General features: G+C 43.0%; 1 protein-coding gene across 9 annotated transcripts in view; it reads left to right on the top strand.

The window, feature by feature from the left end:
• The window catches only part of PDZD2 (PDZ domain containing 2), a 466,872-nt gene that overhangs the window by 414,050 nt on the left and 29,542 nt on the right, over nt 1-23,280 (top strand). For 8 of the 9 annotated variants that reach the window (XM_032279027.1, XM_032279030.1, XM_032279029.1 and 5 more), the window contains 7 exons: nt 493-610; nt 2,254-2,386; nt 11,438-11,519; nt 12,973-13,007; nt 14,069-14,225; nt 16,420-17,228; nt 20,027-20,171. In XM_032279027.1, coding sequence (XP_032134918.1) covers nt 493-610; nt 2,254-2,386; nt 11,438-11,519; nt 12,973-13,007; nt 14,069-14,225; nt 16,420-17,228; nt 20,027-20,171 — 1,479 coding nt within the window. The remainder of the gene's footprint in view (nt 1-492; nt 611-2,253; nt 2,387-11,437; nt 11,520-12,972; nt 13,008-14,068; nt 14,226-16,419; nt 17,229-20,026; nt 20,172-23,280) is intronic. The other variant, XM_032279028.1, reaches the window with a different exon arrangement.

Below are 23,280 nucleotides of genomic sequence, written 5' to 3'. Positions count from 1 at the left end.
TCAAGTGATCCTCCTGTCTCAGCCTCCCAAGTAGCTGGGATTACAGGCATGTGCCACCTGTCCAGCTACTTTTTTGTATTTTTAATAGAGACGGGGTTTCACCATACTGGCCAGGGTGGTCTCAATCTCTTGACTTCATGATCCACCCACCTCAGCCTCCCAAAGTGCTGGGATTACAGGCGAGAGCCACTGCACCCGACTCTAGTCTGCTGATTTCTAAAAGCAGGTATGATGAGGTTGGTTAGACTAAGCAGAGAGTTGACTGTTGAATAATTCAGTCCGTAACTAGCTCCCAGGTTAGCCGTGGGCCCATTTCATTAACAGAAGTGGCAATGTTGACAAGGAAAAGCAGGATTTATGTTCTGAGTGTGAACCAGAAATAAATCGTCATTGGTCTGAATAGATATTAATTCAGTTTCAAGTCAGTTATACTTTTTTTCTAGTGATATTGTCATTTTTGTTTTTGTTTTCTTTGAATGGTGCCTCTCACAGAGCCAAGAGTTGGATTAGGCATTGGTGCCTGCTGCTTGGCTCTAGAAAACAGTCCTCCGGGCATCTACATTCACAGCCTTGCTCCAGGATCAGTGGCCAAGATGGAGAGCAACCTGAGGTTTGTTGTTTGCCTGACAGTGTAAGGTTCTGGAGTGTTATAAATATGAAATACACACACCTGTGATATTTGCCCTATTACTTTCCTTTGAGGGCTGGTTCAGCTTTGAATTCTTTCCAAGAGTGTAGCCAAGACTACAATTAAGAGCATCTCCAAAAATGTAAATGCTAATATACATGAAATTTGGTTGAATTTGAGAACTCTGGATCTAGGCTTCCCTACTTATTTTGTTCTATTTGGTCTCAGAGGTCCAGTTTCAGAAACTTGACAAGATACAACTCCGCAGATATCTATGGTTAGCTCAATATTTTCTTTCATTTTATGTTCTCATATGTAATATGCCTATGAAATACTGGAACTGCTCAAATGGTTCAGAATCCACTTGATGCCAAACAGTCCTGAAATCGTCCCCTTGAACTGGAGGCATTTCTTATTACGAATTCTCTCAAACTTTTTCTGTCATTTTCATTCCTTGTTGAATGGCCATGTCTAGGTGCCTATTTTCTGAAATCACTGAGTGTCTGATTTCTTAATCCAGATAGTTGAGTTGTAACATGGGCATTTTGTTCACGTAAGAAATAATCTAGGCATTCTATTATATAGTAATTGCAGTGGGTCAGTGCCTACATAAATGTCACAAGAACGTACATGTATTGCACAAAGCACTTTGTGCAAACAGTATCATCTTTCTCCCCTGTAAACCTCTAAGTCCTTTAGTGGTTAAGGGATTGTCAAAATGACATTCGTGGAGGTTCTCATTTTGGGGCCCTGTTAATAGCTTCTGTTATGTTTTTAGTTAATCATTAGAGTAAATTTCCATATGAAAAAAAAATTTAGCAAATCATCCAAAGTACATTAAAGAAAATATACTTTTAGAACCCAAGAAAAAAATCCTTTAATGACATCCCAAGATGATATTTGTTTCTTGAATGATTCCATGTGTCTGCTGCCTGCCAAATGAACGTTCTTCAAATCCCATATAAAGAGTCTTTGTTCTGTCCTACTGACATCTCTCCCTATAATTTCCAGTCAAAATGGGCAGCTTGTCCCCAATTTCTCATTTGTTCAAATTTGAAACGTTTTTACAAATTCTTGGGTAACCTTTGAGCTTCAGCTATTTCCTCCTTCGGTTATAGTAATCATTTCAAGATGGTAGGAAGAGAGATCTGCTGGTGGTCAGGGGGCTCTGTCGTGTGATGGTTGGGAGTCAGACAGATCCGAGTTATTTCAACAGTGTGTGACATCTGGGTGACCTCTCTGCGCCTGTGTTCCTATCTGCGTAATGGAAATAACTGTACTTACTCAAAGCATTGTTTTACAGCATGCTTCGTATAGTGCGTGGCATACAGCATATGCCCAAGAAATGATAGGTTTCATTGTTGTCTTTATTAATTTTATTTGACTTGGCTATTTCTGAAAATGCCAGTAAATATGCATAATGACCTTTGCCCACTTAAAATGGAACGTGTTTATATGTATGTGTTGCATTTTTACATGTATGCCAAGGGGAAGAAAGGATGTCATGTGCTGCTTTAAAGTAAAGAAAACGTTTCATGTAATAACCTCTCCCAGAAGGAAAGGTTTTTTTAGCTTTTAAGCAGCTGGCTGCTAACACAGAGTGTGGATTCTGTTGCCCTCCCTAGCCGTGGAGATCAAATCCTGGAAGTGAACTCCGTCAACGTCCGCCATGCTGCTTTAAGCAAAGTCCACGCCATCTTGAGCAAATGCCCTCCAGGACCTGTTCGCCTTGTCATCGGCCGGCACCCTAATCCAAAGGTGAGGTGGTTCACCCTGTTCTGAGCATGGGAAGATGATATACCTTCCTAGGATATTGTATACTCTTTGATGAGGTGGTTTTCCCAGCTGGGGATAGGCAGGCAGCCTACAGCTGATTCATGTGGGAAATGAACCTTTAATCTGGATTTCATCTTCTCAGCCTTAGAAAATCTTACTAGAAAGTTTTGACAATGTTATTTAGTAAATTTGAAACTTGTCTGGTGGGAGGTAAGAATGCTGAGTCCTGAGTAGTGGCTCTTTGCATTTTTGCAGCAAGAGAATCTGAGAGGCTTGGACTGGACATCTCTATGACCATGTCAGTTTCAAAATAAGAAGGCTTTTCTTACCACATCTTTTGCCTGGCCATATGTTGGGAATTCTCTCATCTTTAAGTTTAATGCTGAGTAATTAATTTATTTTTAAAACAGTTTCAGTGAATTTTAAACTTTCTTTGATTAAGAAATGAGGGCTGGTTGTGGTGACTCACACCTGTAATCCTAGCACCTTGGGACGCCGAGGCAGGAGAATCACTTGAGCTCAGAAATTTGACACCAGCCTGGGCAACACAGTGAGACTTTGTCTCTGTTTTTTAAAAATAAAAAATATGGGCCAGGCACAGTGGCTCATGCCTGTAATCCCAGCACTCTGGGAGGCCGACGCGGGCGGATCACGAGGTCAAGAGATAGAGACCATCCTAGCCAACATGGTGAAACCTCGTCTCTACTAAAAATAATACAAAAAAGAGATGTGGTGGTGTGTGCCTGTAGTTCCAGCTACTCGGGAGGCTGAGGTAGGAGAATTGCTTGAACCAGGGAGGCAGAGGTTACAGTGAGCCAAGATAGCATCATTGCACTCTAGTCTGCTGCCTGGCGACTGAGTGAGACTCTGTCTCAAAAAATAAATAAATAATAAATAAAATTCTTGATCAGATGGTGGAAGATTAAAAAAAAAGAATAAAAATTAAAAAAAGAAATGAGAAAGTGCCATAATTAAAATAGTATAAAAATTTTTCATAATAGTTGGAAAGATAACTAGAATTAACTTAAACTCAGGTAATATACTTAATTCACTTAAACTGTTTCTGCATTTCTATAGGATTTCTAGAGTACAAAGTTGTTCAGTTTACTTTAAAAAAAAAAAATTTACTTATTTTGAGACCGAGTTTTGCTCTTGTTGTCCAGGCTACAGTGCAATGGCACAATCTCGGCTCACTGCAACCTCTGCCTTCCGGATTCAAGCGATTCCCCCGCCTCGGCCTCCTGAGTAGCTGGGATTACAGGCATGCACCGCCATGCCCGGCTGCTTTTGTATTTTTAGTAGAGACAAGTTTTCTCCATGTTGGTCAGGCTGGTCTTGCACTCCTGATCTCAGGTGATCCCCCCTGCTGCCTCAGCCTCCCAAAAAGTGCTGGGATTACAGGTGTGAGCCACCATGCCGGGCCTAAAAAAATCTTAAAATAGAGATGGAGTCTTGCTGTGTTGCCCAGGCTGGTCTCAAACTCCTGTGCTCAAACAACCCACCTGCCTCAGGCTCCCAAAATGCTAGGATCACAGGTGTGAGCCACCACGCCCCATGTTAGATACTTTTAAAGGACAAATAAATGTCTTCAGATTTGTGGAGGAATGTTTCCTTCTTAATGTTCATTTAACTGTTGAGTCAGAAAAATACCTATTTATCTTATCAAATGATTATCTTGGAATTTAAATAAGTGAAAATAAGATGAAATCTGGCTTTGCAGACCAATTGCTTATTTGCAAATGTTACTTTGTATATTTTGCTTCCATCAAAGTTGAGGGAAATAATAAAGCCCAGCATTTCAAATAAACTATAATGGAAAAGTTATTTGTTAAGTTCATTCAAAATTATGAAGGATACTATTTTTCTGTCTGATAGATCAAGTCCTCAAGACTAAAAAAAATTTTTTTTTTTTGAGAGAGGGTCTCACTCTGTCACCCAGGCTGGAGTGCAGTGGCACAGTCATGGCTCACTGCAGCCTCAACTTTCTGGGTTCCAGCGATCCTCCCACCTCAGCCTCCTGAGTAGCTGGGACGATAGGCCTGTGCCATCACGCCTGACTAATTTTTGTATTTTTAGTAGAGACAGGGTTTCACCATGTTGCCCAGGCTGGTCTCAAACTCTTGAGGTCAAGGCATCCACCCACCTTGGCCTCCCAAAGTGCTGTGATTGAATTTTTAAGTTCATCCCAGGATCATTTTCATTAACTACTCTGTGCAAACAGTGTCTCACACAATTGTTCTGGAATCTACGTAAGCACCATAAATATGTATTAAAATTCTCCTGACCATAACATTTAACATATATTCGCATTTTCCAGTACTGATTTTGCTTGCTCTGCTAAAGACACATTCTGAAAGTGGGAGTTCTTTCTTGGTTTATCTAATAGATGGCGCCATGGGAGAGAAGAGGAACCACGTGGGACCTTGAGCCAATGGGACATAGCATATCACTGCAGCTCCTTACATTTTGTCTTTGTAAAGATACCCATATAGTCTTCCATTAAGAATGAATAATAATAATAATAATAACAATTATTATTATTATTACTGAGACAGAGTCTTGCTCTGTGACCCAGGTTGGAGTGCAATGGTGTGATCTCCACTCACTGCAACCTCTGCATCTTGGGTTTAAGCAATTCTTCTGCCTCAGCCTCCCAGGTAGCTGGGATTACAGGTGTGTGCCACCACACCTGGCTAATTTTTGTATTTTTAGTAGAGATGGGGGTTTTTCACCATGTTGGTTGGCCAGATTTGTCTGGAACTCCTGACCTCAAATGATCTGCCTATCTTGGCCTCCTAAGATGCTGGGCTTACATTTTAGGAGGTGTAATCCACTGTGCCCGGCCTGAGAATGAATTATTAAATGACCTTTTCTTACTTACAAATTGTACTTGGGAGTAGAGAGGGAAGATCCTTCAAGTCTAATGTTAGCTGCTCAGCCTAACCACCAGTCCACATGAACCTGGTACTGAACAGGAGGCAGAGGCGCCAAGGAGGCCCAGGGGGTGAACTGGGGTGTGTGTGGAGGTTGTGAAGCAGGCAGGCAGGCAGGCTGCCAGGCATCGACAGAGCGACTCTCCTTCCCTGTCTCCCTCCAGCCAGGGTGATTCAGATAATCAGTTCTCATCCTATATCATATTCATTACCTGAACATTTATTGAGCTTCCACTGGGTGCCAGGCGATGTCAGGGCTACATGAATGGAATGTATCTCAAGAAATTCACAGCCTACTCTGACCCTGAAGTTCATGGGACCCTTACCAGGACATTACAAACTACACAAATTTGTGAATATATTTGCAATGGTGGATGGAATCAATAGCTTATATCAAATTCTCAGTCATTCATGACCCCAAGAACATTAACCACCTTGTTAGGGTGAGGATATTGCTGTTGTTAGACGGATGAAAGACAAGAGCCGGTTTAAAGAGTGGCTTCTCCTCTGTCTAAACCAGCTGTGCCCTGAGCAGAACACTTCTGTAACTAACGCCTAAGAGCCCACTCGCGTTTTCTCAGCACCAGTGTCACACTTGACACGTACTGAGCTTGCAGATAATCAAAATCCCTACGTTGCTGGTCTTCACTGTTACTTGCTTATATCCCCTATATTGTACAGTTGTCTTTAATTTTTTGAAGCTAACCATAGGACACTTCAGCAAGTTTGTCTCATTCAACTCAACCCAATATTTTTTGTTTTTTGACATGCATGAGAAAGGAAGGAACCAGCTCAATTCACCTTTTTTTTTTTTCTTTTTTTCTTTTTTTTTTTTTTTTTTTTTTGAGACAGAGTCTCTCTCTGTCACCCAGGCTGGAGTGCAGTGGTGCAATCTCGGCTCACTGCAACTTCCACCTCCCAGGTTCAAGTGATTCTCCTGCCCCAGCCTCCTGAGTAGCTGGGATTATAGGCAGTGCTGCCATGCTCAATTAATTTTTTGTACTTTTCTAGAGATGTGGTTTCACCATGTTGTCCAGGCTAGTCTCAAACTCCTAACTTCAAGTGATCCTCCTGCCTCGGCCTCCCAAAGCAGTGGGATTATAGGTATGAGCCACCACGCCCGGCTTCAATCCACTTTTAACACTATTTTTTGTTATTTTGAGTACTTATTGTAAAAGTCTTTTTAAATTAGCTTATCTCTTATGTTGTGATTAAGTTGTATTTAACAAAATTCAGCCTTTCCTTTCAACAACTCAAAATATTCATTAAGGGCGGGTGTGGTGGTTTACTATCTGTAATCCCAGCACTTTGGGAGGCCAAAGTGGGTGGATCACTTGAGGTCAGGAGTTTGAGACCAGCCTGGCCAACATAGCAAAACCATGTCTTTACCAAAAATACAAAAATTAGCTGAGTGTGCTGGCTTCTGCCTGTAATCCCAGGTACTTTGGAGGAGGCTGTGGCATGAGAATCACTTGAACCCAGGAGGTAGAGATTGCAGTGAGCTGAGATTGCACCACTGCACTCTAGCCTGGACAAAAGAGCAAGGCTCTGTCTTAAGTCAGTCAGTCAATCAATCAATCCAATCAGACCAACCAACTCCTGCTTCCAGCTTTTTCTGTTTTTTCCTCCTTGTCACTTCCCTTTTTTTTTCTCCTTTCTATTCTGTGGTTCTGATACCTTCACTTAAAATCTGTTCTCTTTTGTTTCACTGCTGGCTTTCTTTGCCTGATGGTTGCATCTAAAGTGGTTCTCAGCTCCTTCTGCTGGAATCTCCAATTGGATTCTACCACCCACATCCCCTCCTTTCACCTTGGGGAGCAGTCCTGTCACCTGTGGCTGCCCTAATACATCCCTCAGCAATGTTACGGAAAACAAAAGTTTTCAGTGGTTTGCAGTCATTGGCTTCAAGGCATGTCTGACTTCAAAATAACAGCATAACATGGGTCATGATTTGTTCAGCGGTGCAGTTCATCTCAGCCCCAAACCCCCTGCCTGTTTTGCCAATACAATCAAACATCCAAATGGCATTTCAGGGCAAAGCATAGACTGGTGGCTGTGATCCCATTGACCATGCAGGTTCATCTGTGTTTCTAGCCACAGTAAAACGGTCTTCTATGATAGTCTTGGAGATAGGTCCAGCAAAACCAAATGCCAGTGCTTGTTTGACTGGATTTCACGTTTCTTCCTAGGTAAACATGGTGTTCTTAGTTGTAACCTCATGCTGTATTTTTCTTTTGGTCAAGATTCCATTTTATGTTGAATGTATTTTCGTACCACTTAGCCCAGCATTTCATGCCAATAGTACATTTTGATACTGAATGTATGTGCTTGCTTAGTTTTCTTGTCGTTCCAAGAGAAATACCACAGGGTTTCTTTTCTTCTGTTTCTCATAATGTCTGGAGCAGTGGCTGCCCAGTAGGGATATTTAAGCCTTCCAGGTCTAGTCAGCCTGAGATTTGGACTTGCTGGGACAGCAGCTCCTAGCTTATGTTAAATGGAAGAAAGTAATAGAAGTCCATTTTTCTCGTAGTCAAAAAAGAATTGCAAATATTGAAAGTCGAGTATTAAGAGAAACAGCAACCACTGTTTAAGCTGATATTTTCCCTAACTCATTTATAAAAAATTATTCTTTACCGTGTGGAGGGTGGTGTTTAAGTATATATGCCTGTGTGTGTGTAGGTGTACATATTTTCCTTTCCTGTAAAGCCTACCATAAAGCATTACATAAAGGCCACAATGTCATTATGATTTACCTGTGATGTTAAAATGTAATGCTGAATTCTATATAGAAATATTTATTAAGACATTGCTGTGCTTATTCAAACATTGCTTATGCCAAATATTATTTTAATACATAAAATTACCATTTTAAGTTTTAACCCCTCTTACCTTTAAAAAATAAACTCCACATTTTCTTTTTTTTGAGATGGAGTCTTGCTCTCTCACCAGGCTGGAGTGCAGTAGTGTGATCTCAGCTCACTGCAACCTCCGCCTCCTGGGTTCAAGTGATTCTCCTGCCTTGGCCTTCCAATTAGCTGGGGTTACAGGTGCACAGCACCACACCCAACTGATTTTTGTATTTTTAGTAGAGATGAGGTTTCACCATGTTGGCCAGGCTGGTCTCGAACTCCTGACCTCATGATCCGCCTGCCTTGGCCTCTCAAAGTGCTGGGATTACAGGTGTGAGCCACCGTGCCCGACCACAACATTTTCTTACCTTTTTTTTTTTTTTTTCCCTGAGACAGAGTCTCACTGTGTTGCCCAGGACAGAGTGTAGTAGTGCAATGTCAGCTCACTGCAACCTCCGCCTACTGGGTTCAAGCAATTCTCCTGCCTCATCCTCCTGAGTTAGCTGGACTACAGGCATGCACCACCACACCCTGCTAATTTGTATTGTTAGTAGAGATGGGGTTTCACCATGTTGGTCAGGCTGGTCTCAAACTCCTGACCTCGTGATCCGCTCACCTCATCCTCCCAGAGTGCTGGGATTACAGGCATGGGCCACTGCACCTGGCCCATTTTCTTACTGTTTTAATCAATATATTTCTCTATATGTCAGGCCTTTTAAAAGAAATCCTCCCATGAATAATGACAGTTAATGGATAGCACCTGAGAAAAACATTCATGAATCTGCCTTGATACTAATAAATATAGAGGGATTAGAAAATTTAAAGAGGCACTGTTTTGAAAGCTTCATAGTAATAATTGATTTAAGCAATAATAGTCAATGATGCTAAAACCATGGGGTAAAAATATATTGGAGAGTGGGATATTTACATAGTCTCAAACTATTTCTTCACAGATTACTCATTAATGACTGAAAAAATTCCAATGGAGAAATCTGGCAGATTCTATCCTAATCAAGAGATCAAAGTTATCGCCGATTCTAAGTCCCATTGACTCTTAATGCCTCTGAATGCACTGAGAAGCAGATCATTTTTGTACTTTCCCTGTCAAAAAAAAAAATTAGTAATCTGAATCTAAGCATGAGGAAACTATCAGACAGATTCTAATTGAAGGTTTGAATTGGCCTGGTTTCTTCCCAAAGTATCAGTGCCATGAAAGACCAAGGAGGGTTCGGGAGCTGTTTCAGATTAAAGGAGACTAAAGACATTACAACAACTAGATCCTAGATTGCCAAAAAAAATTTTTTTTTTTTTGAGATGGAGTTTTGCTCTGTTGCCCAGGCTGGAATGCAGCTGTGCGATCTCAACTCACTGCAACCTCCACGTCTCGGGTTCAAGAGATTCTCCTGCCTCAGCCTCCTGAGTAGCTACAGGCACACGCCACCACGCCTGGCCAATTTTTTGTATTTTTAGTAGAGATGTGATTTCATCTTGTTGGCCAGGATGGTCTTGATCTCCTGACCTCGTGATCCACCCTCCTCAGCTTCCCAAAGTGCTGGGATTACAGGCATGAGCCACTGCTCCTGGTCCACAATTTTTTTTTTTTTTTTTTTTTTTTTTTTTTTTTACAAAGCATCACTATGCAAAGATGTTGATCCATGCCAGTCTGCCTCAGGTCTGCAGCAAGATGTACTTGCACCAAAATGTAAACACTATCACTGTGCACACTATTATATAGTTGAGCTGACATTTTTTCCTTAGCATGATGTTGATGAAGGAAGCCGTATGCTACTTTGCATTCTGTAGTAAAGTTCTTATCTCATAACAGGCTGGCATTAAACTTTCTGTGAGTCCAGTCTACAGGCACACTTTGAGTAGTACTTGTAAAGAACAGTATTAGAAAAATACTTTGATATTCAGTATTTAGTCAAACTGGAATATGAAATGTATGATACGCAATTGTGAACGTTGCATTTCCTGCATTTGATAATAGTGTCATGGTTAGTTAAAAGAATGTTTTTGTTAGGGCTGGGCGTGGTGGCTCATGTCTGTAATCCCAGCACTTTGGGAGGCCGAGGCGGGTGGATCACGAGGTCAGGAGATCGAGACCATCCTGGTCAACATGGTGAAACCCCGTCTCTACTAAAAATACAAAAAATTAGCTGGGCATGGTGGCGCGTGCCTGTAATCCCAGTTACTCAGGAGGCTGAGGCAGGAGAATTGCCTGAACCCAGGAGGCAGAGGTTGCGGTGAGCCGAGATCGCGCCATTGCACTCCAGCCTGGGTAACGAGCGAAACTCCATCTCAAAAAAAACAAAAAAGAATGTATTTGTTTCTAAAAGATGCATGCTAAAATGTTTACGGGTTAAGGGTCATGATGTATGCAATTTAGTTGCAAATGGTTTAGCAAAAAGCTGTAATTTTGTGTGTGTGTGTGTGTAGGAAAGACATGCATGTAAATGTTGCAAAATGTTAAAAATTAGTGATTCTAGGTGAAGAATATACTACTCTTGCACTACTCTTACATGTTTTATGTAGGTTTAAAATTGTTTAAAGATTTTAAAAAAAGAAAGCCTGGGTGAAATGGATTATGCCTGTAATCCCAGCACTTTGGGAGGCCAAGGTGTGTGAATCACGAGGTCAGGAGTTCAAGACCAGCCTGACCAATATGTTGAAACCCTGTCTGTACTAAAAATACAAAAATTAGCCAGGTGTGGACTAAAAATACAAAAATTCGCCAGGTGTGGACTAAAAATACAAAAATTAGCCAGGCGTGGTAGTACATGCCCATAGTCCTAGCTACTCGGGAGGCTGAGGCAGGAGAATCACTTGAACCCGGGAGGTGCAGGTTGCAGTGAGCCGAGATCATACCACTGCATTCCAGCCTGGGCAACAGAGTGAGACTCCGTCTCAAAAAATAAAATTAGAAATGAATTTTCAATAAAAAAAATAAAAAACGAAAAAAAAAAGAAGTGAGTTTTCTAGAGAGGCAAATATTAGCCCTGTTGTTGGCAATCGTAGCACTGAATGCTTTGCTTAATGAACTTGGGTACCAGTTGAAAGTCTTGTTATGTGTGTGTTGCTGGACTTCTTACATGCTCTGAGTTACTGCTTCAGAGGATGGTCATAATCTTTGGCCCTGTGGTTTGCCTCTTTAACTACACTTGACTCTAACTGTGGTCCTAGGTACTTTTACTGGGAGAAATAAATAAGTAAATGAAGCCATCTAATCTTTGCTTTCTGCTGAAAATCAGGTTTCCGAGCAGGAAATGGATGAAGTGATAGCACGCAGCACTTATCAGGAGAGCAAAGAGGCCAATTCCTCTCCTGGCTTAGGTACTGTAATCACACATTTTCATTCAGCGTTCAGAAGAGTTTCTCATTAAGTTCACCCTGACGCACTCCCCAGTGTTGTATTATTGGATTCTTTGTAATTATCAGATTTGGCAAAAGTAGCTGTCAAAGACAGTCTGTGCTTTCTCTTAGCTGCTACTTTTGATTTCTGCAGTTATTTAATGTGCTTCGTTAAAGATCTAATTATGCATGCTTCTTATACTACTTTCAAATAATTTGCAAAGGTGAGTTAGAAGCATTTCATGTGTTTGTGCTTGATTCATCTGAAATACTAAAGATGAAAGGAAAACGATAACCAAAATGTCAGTAGTTTGGTAGATGCAGAGTATTCTCTACCAAAAAGCCTGAGATTTCTTTACATGAATTTAAAAGTTTTCATTCAAAGAGGGTAATAGAGGTAGCAAAAATCTTGATTTGTCTCTTAAGCGGAAAAATTCAGATAGAGAAGGCTTGAGATAGTAGGAATTTCATATAAATTTAAAATATGAAGCATTGTATCAAGTTTTAAAAGTAATGTTTCCTTTAGCATGGAAGCCTAAAGGGACTCTTCACACATTTCAGAGTTTGGGATTATACTGATGTTCAGATTGCTACCTGGGAGGAAAAAGAACTGAGACTTAAATTATTAGTTGTCAGAGGAAAAGGAAAGCATAGGATTTTTTTTGGCAATCATGAAATACCCTGGTTATTTACATTTGTAATTAACATATTTAAAGTGGACACTGCCATCATAGGCACTTTATGCAACCAGTTCATCATCCCGACCTGCCCGAAAGCTGTGCTGTCATGATTCTAGCATTTCCACTTGATCATTTATAAAAGAGTTTATGAAGCCATAATCCTCATGCCCAAAGTTCCTTCTGCTTCATGGCATATAGTTTAAATCCTGAGCGTTTTCACCCTGCAGTTAAAAACTAAAATAGATATTCAGTCCTCTCCTCAGTTCTTTCCTGGGTTTCTTGGGTGATGTTCATTTGTTCATTCATCCTTCAATCCATTCAGCAATTTATTACCAAAAACTTAATAGATACGAAGTACAGTGTCCAGCTCCATGGGATCAGACCAGTCAACATTTTTGCTTTGTAGATTGAAGGAGAGAGAGAAGACACATCTACTCATACATGATATGATGTGTATGAAAGTTGATGTGTGGGTAGGATACAACACTGGAAATTCAGAAGAAATTTGAAGTGGGATCATTATGCAGGCAGTAGCATCTGAGATAGGGCTTGAAGCTTCCTGGCAGATGGGCTGGGTGTGAGGATTGGATACCCAGGTAGACTGCATGCATGCCTACACCTGTGCATGGAGCCCATCGCCGGCAAAGGGAGTTTTGTTGACTGTGTTTGCCCCCTCCTTTTCTAGTTTAGGATGTGAGCCTATTTGTGACTTGAGCTTTATTGTTTTGTCAATATGTGAATTTTCTCTCCAACAGGTACCCCCTTGAAGAGTCCCTCTCTTGCAAAAAAGGTGAGTCAAGGTGCACTGCTGCCTACCTCTCTGAGCTGGACCACAAGCTAGTTCCTGGAGCCCACAAGTCAAGCCTGAAGGCCCAGTCCCTGTTCCTGCCCATGAGTCGTGTTTGCCGCTTTATACATGAAATCACAACAATGCTCACTTGAGAACAGAGGCCAAAAATGTGTGTTTCTTTTGTTAAACACTTATCCAGGAAAAGAATAGAGCAACAAAATAAAATAACTAGGTTTTTTTTTGCTTTTTTTTTTTTTTTTTTTTTTTGAGATGCAGCTTAGCTCTTGTTGCCCAGGCTGGAGTGCAATGGCATGATCTCGGCCCACTGCAACCTCTGCCTCCCGGGTTCAAGTGATTCTCCTGCCTCAGCCTCCTGAGTACTGGGGACTACAGGTGCCTGCCATCACGCCTGGATAATTTTTGTATATTTGGTAGAGATGGGGTTTCACTGTGTTGGCCAGGCTGGTCTCTAACTCCTGACCTCATGATCTGCCCACCTCGGCCTCCCTAAGTACGGAGATTACAGGCGTGAGCCACAACGCCTGGCCTTACAGTTTTCAACATAACTTTTCAAACTGCTCTATAATAAAGCAGGCTGAGCCGGGACTCGGGACTTTAAGGAGGATGTGGAATCATCCTCAGCCAGGCTCTTGCGGAGTCTCAGTACATTGGGGTGCAGGATTCAGACTCCCCTGATTTTTGTTCACCACTTGGCTAGACTGGTTGGCTTGAATCACATTTGGCTTTCCCATTGCATCCCCGCAGTGTTTTTCCTGGGATGCTGGATATTCTGCTGCTGTGGCTTTTCTGATCATTGCCAAAAATTTAGCCGAAAACAACAAAAAGTCTCTAAATACGTTGTCTGGCGTCAGTCACCTTTTTATTCATTAGTTGTCAATTTTGCCGTCCTGAAGTAAATGGAAGTTGATGTTTACTATCACAGCTGTTTCAAATGGCCGTGGATTAGAACGAAGTGTTCTTGGAAAGATAAGACGTAATTACCCTTTAAAATCTGCTTCTGGTGCATTTTCTTGGTCATTGGCCGTTTCCTTCTTCAACAGGACTCCCTGATTTCTGAATCTGAACTCTCGCAGTACTTTGTTCACGATGTTCCTGGCCCCTTGTCGGACTTCATGGTGGCCGGCTCTGAGGACGAGGATCACCCAGGAAGTGGCTGCAGCACATCAGAGGATGGCAGCCTGCCTCCCAGCACCTCCAGTAAGCAGGGGCACCCCAGGGGCTGGGCTCTGCATTCCAGGCAGCAGTGACTGCTTTCCACTTCTGTGCCGGCGGCTACAGTGGTTTAACTACCCTGCTGCTGTGATAAGAGAAAAGAGCTGGAGACCAGGCTGGGCGCGGTGGCTCATGCCTGTAATCCCAGCACTTTGGGAGGCCGAGGCGGGTGGATTACCTGCGGTCAGGAGTTTGAGACCAGCCTGGCTAACATGGCGAAACTTCATCTCTACTAAAAATACAAAAATTAGCCGGGCATGCGCTTGTAATCCCAGCTACTTGAGAGGCTGAGGCAGTAGAATCGTCTGAACCCAGGAGGCGGAGGTTGCAGTGAGCTGAGGTCGCGCCATTGCACTCTAGCCCGGGTGACAAAAATGAAATTTCGTCTCAAAAAAAAAAAAAAGAACTGGAGACAATGCTGTCCCCTGAGAGTTTACTCTTGGAAAATGCAGCCACTGTTAGCGACTGGCCACTGAGTTACTCACTAAACAGGTTGGATGCATGTTCTGTAGCAGGGGTGGGTGGTGGCTAAACCAGACCTGCTTTCACTGCCATTTACATAACGTATTCTTGAATTTTATGGCATCAAATCAGGATGGGCAACCTGATGTCCTTACATTTTTACATTTTAGGGAATCCAGCCCAATTCCAGGTCCCTTCCTTCACTAGCCCTAGCTTCATTCTTTATAGGAGGCAGTGAATTAAAGATTGAGAACTGATAAGAGACATATCATCAAAAGTTTTTTTTTAATCTCATTGGTACAGCTATCCAAGATAATATGATAATCTGATGTGATTCATACCAGTTTCTCAGACTTCTTTCTGCTGGTGAGGTTTCCTGTTAATTTCTGACATCTGAAGAACATCCCCATGTTTTAGGAGAGGCAGGCAATGGTCACTCTATTTGGAGCTATTGACAAGCTTGCTCTGTTCTTATAGAAACATTTCAGGCCGGGCGCGGTGGCTCACACCTGTAATCCCAGCACTTTGGGAGGCCGAGGCGGGTGGATCACGAGGTCAGGAAATCGAGACCATCCTGGTCAACATGGTGAAACCCCGTCTCTACTAAAAATACAAAAATTAGCTGGGCATGGTGGCGCGTGCCTGTAATCCCAGCTACTCAGGAGGCTGAGGCAGGAGAATTGCCTGAACCCGGGAGGCGGAGGTTGCGGTGAGCCGAGATCGTGCCATTGCACTCCAGCCTGGGTAACAAGAGCGAAACTCCGTCTCAAAAAAAAACAATGCCGGATGTAAAAAAAAGAAACATTTCAAGGTGCAAACACATACCATTTTTTCACTACATTTAGCAAGATATAAAAACTTTGCAGATTTAGGTTGGCATTGTTCTAGAGTACCTTTGAGACATAGGACGGTTCAGGCTTTGCTGTACCGCACTACAAGCTCTCATGTGCCTGTCAATCAAGCGTCCCTTTCTGCAGATAAAGGAAAGACCTCAAGGGGCTAAGAAGGCAGCCCAGGTGTGTGGGACATTCCGTCAGTCCTCGGGAGGACTTCTACAGAGGAATTCTCAGCAGCATTTAGGTTGAACCCTAACAATGTGTTAGATATCATGGAGGTGGAAGAATTAAGCTTCTGTCTTCTGACAGCACATGTCTGAGTTAATCCATAGGTTGGCGTTTAAGAAAAAAAGGGGCTGGGTAGGTCAGTAGGGAAAAGAGAAAGGCAGGCTATCCACTCGGTATAGCCTCCAGGAAACCGTGTTGCCTAAGCTTTGTATCCAGTGGCTGGAGGTTGTGTGTCTGGTGGTTTTTGTTTGTTTTTGAGACAGAGTCTTGCTCTGTTGCCAGGCTGGAGTGCAGTGGCGCGATCACAGCTCACTGCAACCTCTGTCTCCCAGGTTAAAGCGATTTTCCTGCCTCAGCTTCCCAAGTAGCTGGAACTTCAGGTGTGCCCCACCACACCTGGCTAATTTTTGTATTTTTAGTAAAGACAGGGTTTCTCCATGTTGGCCAGGATGGTCTCGATCTCTTGACCTCATGATCCACCCACCTCGGCCTCCCAAAGTGCCGGATTACAGGCATGAGCCACTGCACCCGCCTGTATGTCTGGTGTTAGCAAATGTGGAAATGCTTACGTGTTAATGAAGGGGTCAGATGATAAGACAGGGCCAAGTGGGAAGCTCAGTTTCACTTGACTTTTCTGTGCCCACCTCCAACAGCTCACAAGGAGCCTGGAAAAGCCAGAGCCAACAGCCTTGTGACTCTTGGGAGCCAGCGGACCTCTGGGCTTTTCCACAAGCAGGTGACAGTGGCCAGACAAGCCAGTCTCCCCGGAAGCCCGCAGGCCCTCCGCAACCCTCTCCTCCGCCAGAGGAAGGTAGGCTGCTACGATGCCAACGATGCCAGTGATGAGGAAGAGTTTGACGGAGAAGGGGACTGCATTTCACTCCCAGGGGCCCTCCTGGGTCCCAGCAGGCCTCTGGCAGAGGATGACTCGAGGTGTGTCTTGATCTCTTCCAAGGGCGTGGACATCATCAACCAAGAGGAACGACCCCAGAAAACACTGGTCAGCAAAGCTGTCTCAGCGCCTCTTCTTGGCAGCTCAGTGGACTTAGAGGAGAGTGTCCCAGAGGGCATGGTGGTTGCTCCTTCCCATGCAGCCAACCTCACAGACTCTGCAGAGGCCCCGAAGGGGAGCCCTGGAAGCTGGTGGAGGAAGGAACTGCCAGGATCAAGTAGTGCACCCAAATTGGAATACACAGTCCATACAGACACCCAGAGTCCAGTGAACACTGGGAGCCCCAGTTCCCCCCAGCAGAAGAATGAAGGCCTGGCCTCCAAGCACAGACCAGTGGCCAGGGTCAGCCCGCAGTGCAAGAGATCCGAGGCTGAGGTCAGGCCCAGTGGCTCAGAGACAGTGAACCTGACTGGCAGAGCCAGTGATCCACACGACCTGGACTCGGGAGTCCAGGCCACTTGCATCAAAGTGACTGTCACTGGCTTTCGGCCAGGTGGAGCTGTGGAGAAGGTAACTGATTTTTTCTTAGGTTACTTGGTGTGGAAGTGCATGCATATGTGTGAGTGACGATGGAGTCTGTTGGAAAGCATGGGTAAGCTGCCAGTGGGAAAGGATGACGGCTGGAGAATTTTCTTCAACAGGGTCATTCACTTAAATACCTGGACTGCTTGGGAGGCTTTTTTTGTTGTTGTTGTTTTGTTTTTGAGATGGAGTCTCCCTCTATCACCCAGTGGAGTGCAGTGGCGCGATCTCAGCACACTGCAATCTGTGCCTCCCAGCTTCAAGCGATTCTCCTGTCTCAGCTTCCCAAGTAGCTGGGACTTAGGCACACACCACCATGCCCAGCTAATTGTTGTACTTTTTAGTAGAGACAGGGTTTCACCACATTGGTCAGGCTGGTCTCGAACTCCTGACCTCAGGTGATCCACTTGCTTCGGCCTCCCAAAGTGCTAGGATTACAAATGTGAGCTGAGGGAGCTTATTAATACATCAGCAGGTTGTGAGTCATGAGATAATTTGGCTAAAAGATATTATAGAATCGCTACCTTACCTGTATATAGGGCCTATGGCTGACAATGGCAAGGCAGTGTAGCACAGGGATAGTAAAACCCTGGGCCTGGCATGGGCTTCACCGCTGACTAGTTGGCACTGGTCAAGTGACAACTTGGGCAAGTTATTGAACATTTTGGAGCTTAGTTCTCTGGGCTGGTGCTCTCTGCCTTGGTCATCTCCCAGAGTTTGTGGTGGGGGAGGGCATCAAATATTTGTTAACAGTGATTCCCTCCAGCTGATAAGGTTATGAGTGATACTTATGTTTTCCCAAATTTGTACAGTGGTTATATATCATTATGGCCACTCATAACCTTGCTGTGGTATCATATGAAATAACTGGAGTGCATTCACTTAGAAATTTATAATGCACCACATTAAATGCACGTCAGTATTGTTTATGTTACTACGTGGTTACAAGTATGTTAGAATTATCAAATGGTTCATTTTTTAAATATTTCAATACACCTCTACTTCAGCAAGGAGAAAGTACGAGAAATCAATGTTGTTTATAATCTCAACATAAATAACCTCTCTGTCTCTGAGCAAAGAATCTAAGATGACTTATAAGGCCATATTTTTAAAGATGTGTGTTCAAGTGGTTTATATAAAAATATATGTAAATAGACCCAGAAAGTGTTAAGTCATAAAAACTATACCAGGCAAAAGTCTTTTTTTAAGCTTAATTTTTCATAAGTAGAAATGCACATCTTTCTTTCTCCTCCAAAATCATATTTTACCTGCAACCACTACCTGTGTTTTAAAATATAATGTTTGGCCAATGGGTAAATTCTACTTTTAAACAGTATCAGCTGGTCACAGTGGCTCATGCCTATAATCTCAGCATTTTGGGAGGCCGAGGCGGGGGGATCATCTGAGGTCAGGAGTTCAAGACCAGCCTGGTCAACATGGCAAAACCCCATCTCTACTAAAAAATACAAAAATCAGCCAGGTGTGGTGGTGTGCACCAGTAATCCCAGCTACTCGATGGGCTGAGGCAGGAGAATTGCTTGAACCCAGAAGATGGAGGTTGCACTGAGCTGAGATCGTGCCACTGCACTCCAGCCTGGGTGACAGAGCAAGACTCCATCTCAAAAAAAAAAAAGTATCAACAAGTTTTGGATAACTGTATAAAGCCAAATTAGGATTTTTATTCATAATAATTTATATTTATTAAGAGCTTTTGTAGTTCTGAATTCATACTCAGAAATTTTGAGCAGCATTTAAAACTTGTACACAAGACTAATGTTTCTCATAAAAATTTTAGTTACAAAATTTGATTTTACTTACATCTGAGAAAGAAAATAGAATGGATTGCTATAAAGTATATATCCTCAAATATTGGAAGAAAAGAACTTTCCTCTTTTGGTAAGTGGGTTATATTCTACTGTTTTTATTTACTACTTGATTTAAATTGAGGTGAAATTCATATAACATGAAATTAATCATTTTGAAATGTACAACTCAATGGCACTTAGTACATTCACAATGTAATGTGACCCACTGCCTCTGTCTAGTTCTGAAATTCCTCTACTGTTTTATGTTATATTTGTGTTATTAATAAATAGAAAATTAACTGAGTTAAACCCTGAGTAGGTTTCTCTCAGCGGGCAACTGATATTTTATGAAATGATTTCTTACCAAAGCTGCTGAAAAATACGTCATCCCTTTCACTTCTGTGCTCTGCTGCCACCTTTGGGCGACTTTATGACTCTCAATGGATAAATTTCACATGAATCTGATTGAACTATTAAAGTTTTAGAATTTCATTGCATTGGATGTTAGATAGAAGAAAGGAAGAGAAAGTAATGGACACTTAGCCAAAGTGAAGTCTTGAAATATGAAATGTCAATTTCCTGTATCCAGGTTCATTCATTCCCTCACTACCAAACTAATGAGTTAGTTTTATAGTCTTGAATATCTCTGTGCAGTATAATAACAATATCTTACATCTGTTTAGCCTTTTATGTGCTGTTTTTGTAACTGTTCTCTTTTAATCATCTTTTAAACTCTATGAGTAAGACTGAGAATGTTTTATCCTCCTCATTTTAGAGTTGAAAAAATGGAGGCTTGGGGAAGAATGATGAGCCCATTCAATTCCTAGCAGACCTTAAACCCACAGTCTGGATCTGCTGGCTTCTAGTCCAGGGCTCTTCTGACTTTTCCCAAACTAGCTCTGCTCTCTCTATATGATCTTGTCGTACGATGTGGAAAGCCTGAAATCTATTTCAACTGGCTTGTGGTTGTCATTGTGCCAGGAATCTCTGGGAAAGCTGACCACTGGAGATGCTTATGTCCCTACCGACTGTGAACTAGCCAGTGCTCTGTCCCACCCAGATGCCAGCCACCTCATAGAGAACCTGCCCAAAGCTGCACCAGAGCTGGGGCAACAACTCATGACTGGTAAGATTATTTTATCATTTGTTAAACTTAAAGATAGATCGGGAATACCCTAATAAAAGCATTATACAGGCCAGGCACAGTGGCTCATGCCTGTAATCCCAGCACTCTGGGAGGCCAAGGCGGGCGGATCACTTGAGGTCAGGAGTTTGAGACCAGGCTTGCCAACATGGTGAAACCCCATCTCTACTAAAAATACAAACATTAGCTGGGCGTGGTGGTGGGTGCCTGTAATCCCAGCTACTTGGCGGCTGAGGCAGGAGATTTGCTTGAACCGGGGAGGCAAATGATGCAGTGAGCCAAGATGGTGCCATTGCACTCCAGCCTGGGCAAAAAGAGCAAGACTCAATATTTTAAAAAAAAAAAAAAAAAAAAAAAAGCATTATATATGGATCATTTTGCAGGGAAAAATCTTTTATGCAAATTAATATGGAAATACTGCCTGCATTTAGCACCTTCACGAGATCATTGTGCCTGATTCAACTCAGAGTTTTCATGCCGGGCTGAATACATCCATTCTCAGTCAGTTGACCCTTTCTACCCTTTTGAGACACCAACAAGACGCAAGATGAATCAAAAGGATTTCCCACCCATCATAATCTCAGCACTCTGCTTATGGAAATCAAATGCACTGAGAAATGGCAGCGAAAACCTCCATCAAGGACAAGTGAAATAAAAGTGAAAAACTACACATAAGTGTTGATGAGAGATTAAGTAACATCATGAAGGCAGAAATCATCTCAGTATTTATTGAGGGGCCAGGCACAGTGGCTCGTGCCTGTAATCCCAGCACTTTGGAAGGCCAAGGCAAGAAGATTGCTTGAGGCCAGGAGTTCAAGACCAATCTGGGCAATGTAGTTAGACCGTATCCCTACTCAAAAAAGCAAATTGGCCAGGTGCAGTGGCTAATGCCTCTCATCCCAGCACTTTGGGAGTCTGAGGCAGGTGGATCAATAGGTCAGGAGTTTGAGACCAGCCAGGCCAACATGATGAAACTCCGTCTCTACTAAAAATACAAAAAAAATTAGCCAGGTATGGTGGTATGCACTTGTAATTCAAGCTATTCGAGAGGCTGAAGCTGGAGAATCGCTCAAACCCAGGAAGTGGAGGTTGCAGTGAGCCAAAATCATACCATTGCACTCTAGCCTGGGCAACAGAGCAAGATTCCATCTCCAAAAAAGAAAAAGGAAGTTAGGTGTGGTAGCATGTGCCTGTAATTGGTGGCTAAGACAGGATGGTTGCCTGAACCTAGGAGTTTGAGACTGCAGTGAGCTAGGATTATGCCACTACACTCCAGCCTGGGTGACAGATCTAGACCCTATCTCTAAGGAAAAAAAAATGTGTGTGTGTATGCGTGCGTGTGTGTGCGCGTGTGCGTCTGCGTGTGTGTGCAAGCGCATGCATGCATGTGTGTGTGTGTGTGTAGAGAGATATAAAATTTGACTACCCATCATCTAGTAGTTGTGCAAAATAATGCTGTAAAACATGATTTCTTAAAATCAAGCGGAATTAAGTGACTTTGCTTCCTTGTTAGTGGAGACCTTTATTGAAATTTTGAATTGGTCGGGCACGGTGGCTCATGCCTGTAAGCTCAGCACTTTGGGATACCAAAGTGGGCATATCACTTGAGGTCAGGAGTTCAAGACCAGCTTGGCCAAAATAGTGAAACCTCGCCTCTATGAAACATAAAAAAAATTAGCAGGTGTGGTGGCACGTGCCTGTAATCCTAGCTACTCAGGAGGTTGAGACATGAGAATTGGCTGAACCCGGAAGGCTGAGGTTGGTCCAGCTTGGGGGACAGAGTGAGACTCAAAAAAAGAGAGAAGGAAAATTCTATTCTAAATTTGCACTCTGTGGTTAGGGGACACTTTCTCAGTGGCTGGTGGTGACTGTGGTCCCACTTGTCGAGCTCTGTGGGCGTCCCGGCAGTCCTCCGCAGCTGTCAGCTGGTGGTTACTGTCACAGCACCTGCCTTCTGATTGGTTAGCAAACTACGTTGCTACGGAGAAACGAGATAGCCTCACTTGATAGGGCTGTCCTATAAAATAAAAAGGTGAAACCCCAGAATATCTACCCCATACCTGGATGGTTGCTCACAGAAAAAATACAGGCCCCTGATGTCTTTGTTCTGCTATCCGAGGCTCTTTGTTCCTCGGTCAGTGATGAGGCTGTTACCTGTACTGTGGTTTCTGATTTGTCTTTCGGGTTCAGGTTCACTTGCTGAACAAACACAAGTATTTTTTGGTTAGCAATTTGACTTTACTGCAAAGTGCATTAAAAAGGGTTTTATTTGAGGGAGATGAAGTTACATTGAGGCAGTCTTCAGTGTCACCTTTCAAAGTAAGGCTCCATTTGAGGCCAGCATCTTCATACATTTGAAGAGTGCTTGCTCTACATAATGGGCCTCCGGGAGTTTTCTTGGAATCCAGATTTGCTTTGGAATGGAAGAGGGACAGCACAGGGTTGGTTTTTGTTCACTAAGACCAATGTTTCCTGTTTGCAACCTCATGCAGAAAATTCTTTCCTTTCTTGCCTCTGAGGAATTTCTTATTCTAGGTAGGCCAGGTTTTGTCAATACTGCGAGGTTCATCAATGACAGAAAATGTGGTACATGTGCCAGGCGTGGTGGCTTACGCCTGTAATCCCAGCACTTTGGAAGGCCGAGGCAGGTGGATCACCTGAGGTCAGGAGCTCAAGATATCCTAGCCAACATGGTAAAACCCCATCTCTAAAGTTAGCTGGTTGTGGTGGCGAGCACCTGTAGCCCCAGCTATTCAGGAGGCTGAGGCAGGAGAATCGATTGAACCTGGGAGGCGGAGGTTGCAGTAAGCTGAGATTGCACCAGTGCATTCCAGCCTGTGTGCCAAAGTGAGACTCTGTCTCAAAGAAAGAAAGAAAATATGGCACATACCCACCATGGAATACTATGCAGCCATAAAAAGAAATGAGATCCTGTCCTTTGCAGGGACAAGGATGGAGCTGGAAGCCATTCTCCTCAGCAAACTAACAGAGGAACAGAAAACCAAACACTGCATGTTCTTACTTATAAGTGGAAGCTAAACAATGAGAACACATGGCCACAGGGAAAGGAACAACACACACTGGAGCCTGT

This window comes from Sapajus apella, unplaced genomic scaffold (assembly GCF_009761245.1).
Source record: "Sapajus apella isolate SASKATOON/1434 unplaced genomic scaffold, GSC_monkey_1.0 scaffold11, whole genome shotgun sequence".
Lineage (NCBI taxonomy): Eukaryota > Metazoa > Chordata > Mammalia > Primates > Cebidae > Sapajus > Sapajus apella.
Note: the sequence above shows the minus strand (reverse complement) of the source record. Positions and strands in the feature narration are given on the sequence as shown.